Source organism: Cucumis melo, chromosome 6 (assembly GCF_025177605.1).
Source record: "Cucumis melo cultivar AY chromosome 6, USDA_Cmelo_AY_1.0, whole genome shotgun sequence".
Taxonomy (NCBI): Eukaryota; Viridiplantae; Streptophyta; class Magnoliopsida; order Cucurbitales; family Cucurbitaceae; genus Cucumis; species Cucumis melo.
The window spans coordinates 12,517,451-12,530,714 of record NC_066862.1 but is presented as its reverse complement, the minus strand read 5'-3'; the positions used below and the strand labels follow the sequence as shown (position 1 = coordinate 12,530,714).

At 35.6% G+C, this 13,264-nt stretch overlaps 1 protein-coding gene across 6 annotated transcripts; it reads left to right on the top strand.

Annotated features, from left to right (window-relative positions):
• Window positions 1-1,760: 1,760 nt before the first annotated feature.
• Window positions 1,761-12,920, top strand: LOC103496201 (uncharacterized). Of its 6 annotated transcripts, none has more exons than XM_051086249.1 (13): window positions 1,761-2,088; window positions 2,300-2,364; window positions 2,532-2,592; window positions 2,721-2,796; window positions 3,373-3,462; window positions 3,672-3,785; window positions 7,152-7,340; window positions 9,056-9,552; window positions 9,694-9,793; window positions 9,900-9,959; window positions 11,894-11,986; window positions 12,088-12,207; window positions 12,299-12,920. In XM_051086249.1, exons 3-13 carry the CDS (start codon window positions 2,558-2,560, stop codon window positions 12,617-12,619), a joined length of 1,695 nt encoding a protein of 564 aa, XP_050942206.1. In that variant the 5' UTR covers window positions 1,761-2,088; window positions 2,300-2,364; window positions 2,532-2,557; the 3' UTR covers window positions 12,620-12,920. The 6 variants fall into 6 exon arrangements, with proteins under 6 accessions (XP_050942206.1, XP_050942208.1, XP_050942207.1 ...); XM_051086251.1 differs by having other exon boundaries at window positions 2,300-2,369; XM_008457968.3 differs by having other exon boundaries at window positions 1,763-2,088; window positions 3,376-3,462.
• Window positions 12,921-13,264: the final 344 nt, after the last annotated feature.

Below are 13,264 nucleotides of genomic sequence, written 5' to 3'. Positions count from 1 at the left end.
GATTTTGAAGCTTGCTATCAGAGTTTTCCACATGGGAAAGACCAGTACCGACCATACTAATCCATTGTGATAGTATTGCAATTATTGCAAAAGTTCATAACCATTATTACAACGGTAAGAGACGACAAATACGTCGTAAGCATAGTACCATTAGAGAACTTCCCACTACTGGTGCAGTGATAGTGGATTATGTACAATCTAATGACAACTTGGTTGATTCTTTGATGAAAGGACTAGCAAGAGAGAAGGTTTATGAAACCTCCGAAAGAATGGGACTCAGACCTATAGAAAACTGAATTACTTGTGAGGTAAACCAAACTTGAAAGACTGGAGATCCCAAGAAACAAGTTTAATGTTAATAACTGATCACAAGTGATATGTAAAGAATCATGCTAAAATACCTAGGAGTTCCATTCTTATGATTGAGAAATTAGCATGACATCCTGAAGTGTATGAAAAGGTTGAACTTAGTTCTTAATGAATTGTATACTTAATATCAAGTAGGGTACCTAACTACAAGAGTACTCTTGATAGATTCACCTTTGTGGATCTGGAAGCGAGGACCGCTTCCTATAGAATTCTGGACAAATTCTCTAGAGCATTCACTAAACTAGGATATACATGCAAGGCCTTAAAGCATAAACAATTTTTAGAACTTCACTCAAATTATGTTGTGTGTGCAATTTTGTTAGAAGTAAAGTTCAAAACTACGAGTTACTTTCCAATACTCTAAACTATTGTCTCTACGTAAAAGTTCAAGTCATTAGACACCTTTACTTAAGCACGGTATTATAAGGATAGACATTACTCAATGAAAATGTTTTAAAAATTTTCTAGTGGGGGACCATGTTATTAAAAAAATTTCAAGTAGGGGATTGTTGAATAAATTTTAGTAAACAAAACTTATATTAATATTTTATTCCAAAATAACATTTAGCAATGTGGAAGTCCAATTACCTGTACTTTCATTTATGGGTTTGGGCCCCAAGGGGCACCCAAGTTTTGGAAGGGGAGAGGAGATAGGCAAAAGTAGACTTGTCGATATCTCCATGCGTGTCGTTGTCCGTCAGACGTGGCGAGAAGAGGAATAATATAATATATTTTTGCTAAAAATTATTTTTAAAATCCAAAAATCTATTTGTTTCAATTTTTCGAGCATTAAAGTGTTGGGAATTCCAATCAGTTTCAGTGCAAGCCTGATTGAAGAACACGTTTTATTCTGGGGATGACGAGGAGATCAAATTTGTTTGCACAAAAGAGCAGAGCCGCGTAACGTCTTAAAAAAAGCGAAATCTGTAGCTCAACCTTTTATTTCTAACTTGTTTCTATTTTGTAGTTTTGTGTTTTAACCAGGCAGCTTGACCATTTGGCTACTTGAACAGGCGAGTTGACCATTTGACAACTTGATCAGGTGAGTTGATCATTTGGCGACTTGAAAAGTAGGCGATTTGACCATTAGGCGAGCCAATTATAGAAGGCCTTTTATTCAAGCAGGATACTAATACATTAGGCAAAAAAGCAGACGTTCTATCTCTTTTTAGGCGAATTGCAACAACAAACTTTCTTCGGTGGAACACGTGTGAGAAATTCAAATCGTAAACATTATAATAGGCAATTTAAAGTACGTGTGAGCTGACCTATGATGTTTTGTTTTATGGAAGTTAGTGGTCTTAAATTTTAAATCCTTTATCCATTTTAACTTTAAAAGGTCTCCGTCTCATCAGAGATTTTATTTTGAGACGAGAATTACATAATCCGAACTAAGCTCAAGTCAGAAGCGAAAAGTAAAAGAAATTGAGCATGAATTTTACTGATTGAGAATCACAAAACGCTACCGACTTTCCACCAACACGAGGGAAGTGGGTCGCTAGGACAGTGGAGGCTCCTTTATTGCATTATTTAATCATGTTGCTTAACCCTTTCTGCTTTCAACTTCAAACCTTTAAAACTAAAACCACTCCCACTCCAAAAAAGCACAAAGGAACAAGAAATTTGAAGAACTAACTTCACTTTCCCACAAAAATACTTGTTGAATCATTCCTTCCTTTTCCTCTCATCACTGTGTTCATCTCAACACCCATCACATCAGTTGAGTTTTTTCTTTTTCCTTTCTTCAAAATGCTTTTTGGTTATGTCTTCTTACTTTGTTTGATGATTAGGTTCATTTCTTCTCATTATGCTTCTAGTGTAATGTAATGCAATGGGTTGCTTTTCCTTTTTGAAAATGACTCCTAACTGTTCCTTCATGAGGGGTTATTTCCTTTTTTGTATTCATTTTCATTATATCGTCTCTTCACAGGCGACGCTTCACTGTGCATTTATGATTCTTCATGTCTGGCTCATGGCTCTCGATTCTGATTTTCTGTAAGGTTTTGTTGATACGGGTTTTTAGTTTAAGATGCGGGTTGTTTAGAATCTTGATTTTGGGGGAAAATGTGGGACTTTTTCATGCTTATGTTGGTATGAGTTTCGTTTCTGATGCTTGAGATTTATGGTTTTTTTTTTTTTTTTTTTTTTTTTTTGTTATGTAGAGGCCACTGAACCTTATAAACCCAGAATGTCGGAGTCACCTCCTCAAACTGGACTTTCCTTGTAAGACTGACTGTTCTTCCCTTTGGTTTGGATTCTCCGTGTTCTTCATTTCTTCTGTTCTCTGCAGACCTCAGTGGTGTTTCCTTTTTAATGCTTTTATTTCCATTATTGTCATTGTGATGCCACAGATGTGATCTCCACTCTGGGTACAGTTCTAGTTCAGGGAATGCTGTTGACCTTGGTTGTGCTGACTTATTTTTAGAGGTAATGTGTTCTGGACTTGATTTTCTGTTACTGAGTGGAAAGAAAATAAAGGAATAAAATCTATGAGGTGACTTTGTTGAAACCTTAACTTCCGAAGTGATTGAGGAGTTTGCTCTATATTGTTAATTGCTTGTGAACTTGGTTCTCTCTCTTGTATTATGCTAAGTTCCATAACAGAAGACTATTTTAAGTAACTTAAATATGTGTTTTAGTCCCTAATGTTGGGATGTTTTCTCAAATTTTCCTCTATTGGTTAAAGAGTTCCCATTCACGTTTTAACAATTTTCATTTGTACTATTTATTGTTACTGGGTGCTAAATTTGTGACTGATAATAAGCTTATGTGACATGGTGCTTGCTTAAAGTACTTAGGAGAGCAGAAGTCAAAGGTTAATGCCAACGTTTTAGAAATGTAGGTGCAGTTATTTTGGTTGACATGAATTATATATATATAGATACACACACATTGAGTCAATTAATCTAGTTTATCTACTGCTTTTTAACAACAAGGTTTTGCTGTAAATTATAATGTATCATATACGCTTTACATTTTATTTCTGAGTTTTGCTTAATGTAGCAGAGCAATCTTGGCATAGTGACCAGTAATGTTGGAATACTGGAGAAAGACGATGGTTCTTTTCCCTACAGATTTCAGCTCGAACAAGATGTAAGTGTCTGGCTGCATATGGATGTTCCATTAGTGCAATAAAATATTTTCATATATTTTTCTTTAACATGTCTATATTTAACTTGGTGAAGCATCGAGACTAGTTACTCTTCAAAAGAACTCTCAGATCATTGGGTTACTGATCTTTTATACATTGAACTTAGTTTTTTTCTATTTGAATTGTTGGGTTAAAAAATGATACTTTGTAGGTGAGAATGTTGCAACAAAAGTTGCAAGAAGAGATAGAGCTGCACACTTCCCTTGAAGATGCTATTCAAAAGAAGGATCTAAGATTAGCCAACTTCTCATGCCTCCCTCATCATGTATGTTGCTTGTTGCCATGCAATTTATTGAGTGTCCAATTTTTTATTTTCATGCTTTAAAATATATTGCATTTTGATATTTATGCTTCAAAATCTGAAAAACTTCAATTTCCAATTTTGTTTGTTGAGAAATATGGAGGGAAGAAAAGGCCAAGGTTAATATAAGTGGCAAATAGTAACTGTGCATAAAAAAAAAGTGAAAGTTAAACAGTTGATTGCATCAACGAACTTTCATGCATGCCCATGAAGGAAAATAATAAAGGTACTCTCCTCAAGTACACTATAGAGCAAAGGATTGAGTGATGAATAATATTCAGCGTACAAGCGTCACTATAAGGGAAGTGTGGAAGTGACAATGAGTTCATGAAAGATAGTCAGCAAATCAGACTAATTGGTTGAATTTATTTTTTGTTTTTTTGAAAATATGGGATCTTCCACTGATCTTAATTGCAACTGCAGGATTTATGTTATGCTTGATAATGTGGTTCCATAGTTCAATGCAAGATACAAGTTAATGTATTGTAAAAATATAGTTTGCATGAAAGCCATTAGATTCTACTATTGAAATCCCAACCATAGGAAATAAATTTTGCACCAAAAAGACCTGAATATCCACGTCGGATTAAAGTTTCAAAATGAATCACAACTACCTGCGAATAGAAGATCAAATCTAGGTCATCTGTCATTGATCAAAATCTCAAGAAATAATAGAGTAGAAACTTCACATTAGATCCAAATGAGTTACTTCTTTTTATTCTATTTTTATTTTTTTCTTACTTGCTCAATATATCTCCAATTGAGCTGATTCAAATTTCAAAGTTATCAATGCTTTATAATCGTAATGCTTGAAATTACATAAATTATTGTTTGTTATCATCAAAACATTATTTAGCCAAGATTTAAGCCAAAAAGCCTAAGGGTTGATGTGCCAATTCTTCTTCTCAATGATTAGAGGTTTTAAATTTTGATCTACCAAATTTTATCCCATGAAGTGATCATATTTCAGCATAAATGCGCTGAATGAATCATTTGGAAAGATCGAAAATTTCATCTTCATGTAACATATCATCCAAAAGAGCTAAAACCAAGTTATGACAATGTTACTTGTATCAAATCTTTTGTGTAACCATTGCCTTCACAAGTACAAGCACATTATACATCTTTGATTTTTGGGAGTTTTGAAGCATAGATACTTTAATAAGAGTAAAGAGTTGGTACAACGTGTAACAATTGATTTGGGGTTAAGCACATAATTATCTTTTTTTTTTAAATCTGTGTCTATGCCAGGTCACACACATGTCAACTATTATGGTAGGACAACCCGCTTGATCTTGCAACATTTTCGTGTCAAGAAAACTCGTGGAATCCATGATTCATGATAGGTGACTACCATGGATTGAATCCATGACCTTTAAGCTCTTAGGCAATGTTTCCTTTTTTTACCACTTCGTGAACCTATGATGGTTAACATATAACTATCATTCACACATACAGATACGTGGCCATATTTGCACCATGATTCATGATACAGATGTTTTGGATAAGATTTTAGAAGTTTTGGAAATGGAAGTTCTTTCAAAAAGCTTTGTAGTCCTGGTGGGTTTTCCTTGATCAGTGAAAGAATTCCAATTTGTCCTTTTGGAATCTATGTTAAGAAGAAATGGTAGTGTTTCTTTGTAGAGATGTTTGGGAATTGTTGGTGTTGATACCGAAAATCACAATAACGGTAGATTTGTATTCTCGAGGAAGAATGGTCCAAAGAAAAAAGAAGAATGGTCCCAAAAGTTCTACAAGAAAAGCATCTTTGAACACTGGTGTGGTGTTGAGCCACATATATTCCGATGCTCAATTTAGGATAAATGGCTCAATCAATCAAAAAGAAGTTTGTGTTTCAATGTACCTTTCTTCAGTTGTAGTTCAATGATTATATAGGTTGTCCTTTTGTAACTGAAACTTGGATGACCTCTCCTCTTCTAAGTGACGTCCAAAATTCTTAGCTGTTACTCATCCAAGCCATTAGGAATGGTTGGAAACTTGGATAGGTGAATGAACAGATGCTCGAAGGTTTGAGTGGACGGAAAAATTTGACTTGGGCATAGGTTTGAGGAATCTTATCAACCAAAAACAAAAGGATCAGGCTGATGGGGACAAGAGTGTATAGTTGACCATGGCCAATTGAATTATAACGAACCCAAAACTAGTAAGGGGATATCAAAAAAGCATAGGATCGTGAAGGGTTGAACCTTTTGATAATCAGTTACATCAGGTAGATCCACCCTTCACGAATGAAATCACACGAGGGAAGGTACCCTAAATTTAAATTTCCCATGATGAAACCTTACGATGGATCGAAAGACCCAACAGAACATTTGGATACGTTTTGATCATGAATTGAAAGGGGGGTCGATAGCCTCATTTCAAGAGTTGGTGAGAGCATTCATTGTGCAGTTACTTGAAGGGCGTGATCATATAAAACCTCCCGCATATCTGCTCACCATACAACAAAGAAGGAATGAAACGTCAAGAGAGTATGTTGCAAGGTTCAACAGTGAAGCGTTGCAAATTGAAGGTTATATTGATGGGCTCGGGCAATTGTGGCTGGCCTTGGAAATGAGAAGTTCCATTAGTCTCTGATTAAGAAAGCAACTACAATCTACGTCAAACTCCTCTCTAAAGCACAAAAATACACGAGGGCAAGATTTTGGAACCGTTCTTCCTTGAGGGTACAAATTGATCATTGGTGCAGGTTTCTATATCAACAGTTGGTATTAGACCACGGAAACTTTGGTGTCTCCCTTTGGAGCTCTTTCTTTTCAGAGTTTTGATTTATTATCCATATTTGATCACTTGAAATTAAGAGTGCTGACCTTTTTTAATTTCTTCTTGGGATTAGATTTTGTATGTTTCTTACATATAAGGATTTTTACTGTTTCTCTCTTTTGTTGGTCCCCTGGGAGTTTGGGAACTGTTGGTATGAGACAACGGTAACTTTGGTGCCTCCCTTTGGAGCTTTTGCTTTAAAGAGTTTTGAATTATTTTTCCTTATTTGATCACTTGAAAATGGGTAGTGCTAACTTTTTTCTATTACTTTTTGGGATTAGCTTTTGTATGTTCATTATATACAAGGATTTTCGCTGTTTCTTGCTTTTTGTAGGTCCTCTACAAATTTGGTGTGAGAATGGAAGAAACTAGATGTAAATATTGTATTTGATAGCAAGAGCCTTTTCATCTATTTCCATTTCCCCCTTGTAGCATTTTGTCTTTGGATTCCTCCCGTACCTATTTTTTCAATATTTCCAACACTTGTATTATGATCTCTAATTTAAATTTTTTGTGGCAATATTCTTGCATTGAAATTTTGTGCAGGCCCAAGATCTTTTATCTGGCATTGCAGTTTTGGAAGATGCAGTTGTACGGCTCGAGCAAGAAATGGTCTCTTTACATTTCCAACTTAGTCAAGAAAAAAATGAAAGGAGGCTTGCAGAATATCGTTTAATGCATTCATCACCTTGTTCAGTTTCCCTTTGCTCCAATTCTGAGGCTATGAAAAAACAGGTATCTCATCATAATGTTTTTCTTTTTCGTTTTCCTTTTTCGTTTTCCTTTTAACCTTGTGTAATTCTTTTCCCCTGAAACTTCAGTTTTCTTCTGAGTTCTCACATGCATTTAAACTGGAAATTCGTGGCCATTGTTTTGGTTAATATTTGTGGTTTTGATTTTACTTATTATTTATTCTCTGTAATATATGTAAACTTATTTCACATTTTCACTGTTTTTGGTCCGTGATGACTGTGAAGGAATAGTGGTGAACATCAGTTGGTCGGAGTCAGTTTTTCGATCAAACCGTCAATGAACTGACTACAACCGATTTAGTAAACGTTCAAACCAACCCCACTCATGAAGGAGTACAAACCGACCGTTGGTTGGTTGATCGATCGGTTTAAGCCTTTGAAATTTAAAAAAAATGTTGTCAGTTTGTATTTTTCCCAAACCGACATCAACTAAACCTGTCCTTATCTCCTACCAACCACCTTCGGTTCGGTCCTTTTTGGTTGGTTGACTTGATTTTTTTGTCTATCATGTTCATCCCTATGAAGGAATATATTTCTTAATACAACTTTTGTTTCTCAAAAGCATAAATATGGAGCCAACTCTTGTTTGCTTCCATTCCAGTCCGGCTCCTCCCTGCGATTGGTTTCCTGAACTTCACAGCCCTGTCTCATAGCAGAACCATAAATTTATTAACATATATTTGAAGGTACAATTGCAATTGATGGAAGATTAGTTCTTTTTTTCCATCTTGAAAATGCCAAACTTATTCAAGTACCCAAGGTCTAGTTTTTCATATGCCTACCATAAATTTGAGATACTGCAAACTTTATTTGGAATCTTCTTTATAAGCACTTTCTGATCAATTAATCTATGGTTATCGATATAGTGCTTATCATATAAACAGAACCACATTTTCACTGTTTTTGGTCCTTGATGACTGTGAAGGAATAGTGGTGAACATTAGTTGGTCGGAGTTGGTTTTTCGACCAAATTGTCAATGAACCGACTATGACCAATTTAATAAACATTCATATGCCTACCATAAATTTGAGATACTGCAAACTTTATCTGGTATCTTCTTTACAAGCACTTTCTGATCAATTAATCTATGGTTATCAATATAGTGCTTATCATATAAACTGGATTTTGTGGTTACCGTGTTCGTTGTTTTTAGTAAATAAATTTTTAGAAGTTTAATTTTGAAAGGTTCTAGTTTTGTTGAAATATTCCAACTTTTCTATTCTACCAATCCTTTTCAGTTTCTGTAAAAGTTATTGAGACAATGGACTATTCACCAAATATTTTATACTTAAAGAAATTCTTTTAAAAGCCTTCCACTTATGAAAGTGCTTGTAATGACTTCCATGTAAGACGTTTACAATCATATCCTTGAACTGCTGGCTAAAACAACAAATGTTAATGTTCTCATCACCCCTATTTCGTGGTTAGTTGAAAACAGCACACTCTGAGACTAGATTTGTTTCCCTCCGTTGCTTTTTTGTGTTGTATAACTTGATTTCAGTGGTGTCTTTCTGAGCGGGAAGAAATTTAACTGTTGATTTTGACTGAATATGCATTTTTTGTTGGAGACTGTAGGGTCTAACCATGATGATTGATGGAATTAGATTTCAGAAAATCTTCAATTTCAATTATCAATGCATTCTGTTTTACTAAACCAACTCAGGATTAACGCTGTGCCTTTGTTTTTGCTGAATCAGAATGCAATTGACCTAGTTGAAATGTACTGTGAGAAGACGCCTGTGGCTGAAGTTAATGAATGTTCCCAACCAGTAGAATGTGAGAAAATGTCTCGAGGGCCACCATCAAGTGGCCTCTGGCACCACCCTAATATATTATCAGAAGAAATGGTCAGATGTATGAAAAACATATTCATCTCTCTAGCAGATTCGGCCGTGCCTTCCAAATCAACATTGGAAAGCCACTCACCTGCATCACCTCGAGGACATCTTTCCAATTCATCATGGTGGTCATCATCTGAACGGTCAATTATTTCATCAAGAGTACAAAGTCCACAAATTGATCTTCCGAGTAGCTCTGAAGTATTGGCTTCACAGAATGCTTGTGATCCATATAGAGTACGAGGAAAATTAAGTTGGGCTGAAATTGGAAATTATGCTCAAGCAGCTGAAGTTTCTTGGATGTCAGTTGGAAAGAAGCAATTAGAATATGCTGCTGGAGAATTGAGGAAGTTCCGGTAATGTTCATAAAACACACCGTCCTTCATTTTCCTTTCATGTTGGTTTTCCTCTGCTTTTTGGCATTATGATAACCCTGAAAGTTTTACTGCAATCTGGAGTTGGCCTGTTTTTGCCTTAATGATCTGTTTTGTGAACAGCACTCTTGTTGAGCAACTTGCAAAAGTGAATCCCATTCATTTAAACAGAGACGAAAGGCTAGCCTTCTGGATCAATTTATATAATGCACTGATCATGCATGTAAGCAACTTCTCCTTGTTAAATTCGGTGTAAAACGTTCATATTAAAATATGGTTAACAAACAGATGATAAGTTGGTTGCTCACATCTTAACTTATGTTTGTCAGGCTTACCTTGCTTACGGAGTTCCAAAAAGTGAATTGAAACTCTTCTCTTTGATGCAAAAGGTTTGATTTTGAAGGCCATATTTTCTCTTCTTTTTTCCTTTTATGTTAATTCATATTTTAGAGCCTGGATATTCTTTTGTATTGCTAGTTTTCAGTATAGACATGGTTTTCATCCTATGGTATGCTAGTTTGTGTATGATGATGGTTTCATGAATATCAGTTGAAGCTTGGTTAGGTAACCATGTAAGGAGCATCACATCACTGCTTACATACTTGCTTGGCAATGCAACAGCAACACGGACTCACACTCACATGTTTGGCTACTTGGTGTGAGCTATATTGTCTATTTGCTGGGTTGTGTTGTGGGGGTGGGGGGGCAATATGCTGTAAGAGGGCATGATAATAGTAAGCTGCGGGAGGATGCCCAAGCAGAGAGGGAAAGAGATGGTTAGTTAAGCAAACGGACTAGCTTTGGTATCTTGTGGTATGGTGAGTTTGTTAATGGCATTGATCTGATTTGAGTTGGATATATTCCATGTCTGGTCGGTTCTTTTAGTTTGATATTCCTTTTAGTCCATACAAGTTGCCTTAGTCTGCGGAACTAAACACATTTTGGACTTGGAATTTGAAAAATATGTAAATAGTTCGTTTCCAGGTTTACCCTGTAGTTATTTTCCTCCCCAAGCTGTCATCCGAGATGAGGTTCAAGTGTCAATGAAAAAGCTTCAATTTTAAAAGACTACTCATGAAAGTAGATATACAGTTACTTTGTATCAAGGTTCACAACTTTCAGGAAATACATCTACCATGTGTTCCCTCTGCTAGTTAGTAATTCCCGTTCACAATGTTCTTAATTTATTGTTTGCCTTAACAATATTTTACTTCTAAATGTGCACACTAGAGCAAGCCGAACTTGAACAGCCTTTACTTCAAAATCCAATGAATTGTTTTCTCACTATTTAAAAAGACCGAGTATTTTGTTTTAACCCCAAGGGTAGAATTGATAAGACTTTAGATGCTTTTAGATACCTTCCAAGGTCCCAAGTTCAAGTGTCCGGGTAGAGATTTAATAACTAACTCTTTGTTGTCTCCCGAAGTTAGTTTTGGAGTCCGCAAAGCCTCTCTCCGGATTAGTGAGGTGGCTCATGAGTACAATACCAAGAGCGAGACCCCTTCTGATTGTAAAAAAGTAGAAACTAGGAATGTGCATTCAAAGTCTTTGTGCTCTTGGATCATTCTTGATATCTCCATGAAAGCAATGCACCAGCTTTACTCTGAGAAATAGTACGGTTAATATATTTATTTATTTTAACTAGAAACAATCAAAGTTTCATTGATTATATGAAATTACAAAAGGGCATATCTTCAAATATACGATGATTTGAATCATTCCATATGATCCAAAAGTAGACTTTAATGATGAAGCTTTACTAATAGCTTTCTCATTCTTGAACGGATGTCCAATAAGAAGCATATTCAAAAGGGTGAGAGGGTCATTAGGGAAAACCACTAGATAGTTGAAGCAGGGAAAGATTCTCATCCAACATGATTGGGTATAGTCACAAAACACAGTAATGTGCATAAGGGATTCACCACATTTGTGACATAGGACACACCAACTCGGTGCAAAAATTATCCTGGAGTCTAATTTCAATGCCACCAATTTTTTTAGTAAATCAGAGAAGGAATGATGTTCCATCCACATGTTCTCAAATTTAAAGTATCCGAGACCCCATTTTTGCACTCCACGAGTGAAGTATATAGGATAATGATCGGAGCTGACAGTGCCACTCTTGAATTTATCCACACAAGAATTAGAAATGTGAAACTGAACAATGTCCTACAGGAATTAAAAATAATACAGTTCATGTGAAGATTCTGGAAAAAAATCAGTTCTAGGCTATCTGTATTTTGAAACTTGCAGCTTGTTTTTGTTGTCAGATTCCTTTCTTTTTGGGTATTAATGTAATTTTTTTGGGAATGTACTCTTGCAGGCAGCATACACCGTTGGGGGGCACTCTTTCAGTGCAACAGGAATTGAATATGTCATCCTCAAGATGAAACCACCAGTTCACAGGCCACAAATTGTATGCACTTGCTATAACTGTTTTGTTTTTAGCTTTTCTTGCTTATTCTCTTAACACAATTCATTGTCTCATTGCCCTATATTGTGGAAACTTGTAACCAGGCTTTGCTTCTTGCTCTCCATAAATCGAAGGTGACGGAGGAACAGCGAAGATTTGCAATAGACAAACACGAACCACTTTTAACGTTTGCTCTGAGTTGCGGAACTTACTCTTCTCCTGCGGTAGTTCTTGTCTAACAAACTGGTGTAAGATAGTGGACCGATATATCAACATTTTTCTACTTCAAGTCTAACTTATATGTAACTTATGCAGGTGAGGATCTACACTGCAGACAACATTCAAGAGGATCTCCTAGAGGCACAACGTGATTTCATTCGAGCTTCTGTAGGTATTAGCAACAAAGGAAGACTGTTGGTACCAAAACTGCTATATTGTTTCGCCAAAAACTCCGTTGACGACGTGAATTTGGCAGTATGGATTTCCCATTACCTTCCAGCCCATCAAGCTGCATTTGTTCAGGGTTGTATATCCCAGAGGCGGCAAAGCCTAATCGGTTCTCGCAACTGTGGTATTCTTCCTTTCGACTCTCATTTTCGATACTTATTTTTGCCTGAGAAATCTTCATTGCAATGATGTCTCCATCCATTTGTATAAATAAATCACCAAGTCAAACTCTGGTTCTCTGCCTTTGGTTGCACAATATGGGTGTAAATTTTCTCCTTTTTTTTTTTGGAAAAATTGTTGGTAGGTGGAAGTTATTCTCCTTTTTCCATCAATTCTCCCAAGTTTTGTATATTGCATCCAAGGGAAAAGGAGTTAGTTCCATTTCATATTGTAGGTGATTGTTGTGCATATTTATACAATCACAATAAGCTTTACCTTATTCTTGTGTTATCCTGAGTGAACAATTTAAAGATATTTGTTTTCTTGTTCAGCTTATTTTGTTTTGTTATTTTCTCTATCTCGTGTTCTTTATATATGAATTTCATGGGTGGCCTTTAGTTGAAGACATTAAAATCTACTCTTCTTCTACAGGTCAATACAAATTCAATTGGTATTGAGAATTAAAGTCCACAATATTATCAAAATAGGAGATCAAAAGAAAAAAAAGGTTCAAGCCAGACATCATGGGGAATCTTTTTTTTAAATAATATATTTTTAAAAGATGTCAAAAATATGGTAAAAATAAAAAATTAGATCTTTTATATTTGGTACACGATCTTAAACCAAATAACAATTTAGAAAAAATAAATGAACAATTGCAGAAAAAGAGAAGAA

Excerpts from the sequence above, each read along its gene's own strand:
- LOC103496201 (XM_051086250.1), top strand. The coding sequence starts at position 2,558 with ATGTCGGAGTCACCTCCTCAAACTGGACTTTCCTT. Across the intron at positions 2,593-2,720 it reads CCTCAAACTGGACTTTCCTT|ATGTGATCTCCACTCTGGGT; the intron begins GTAAGACTGACT and ends GTGATGCCACAG. Across the intron at positions 7,341-9,055 it reads CTGAGGCTATGAAAAAACAG|AATGCAATTGACCTAGTTGA; the intron begins GTATCTCATCAT and ends TTGCTGAATCAG.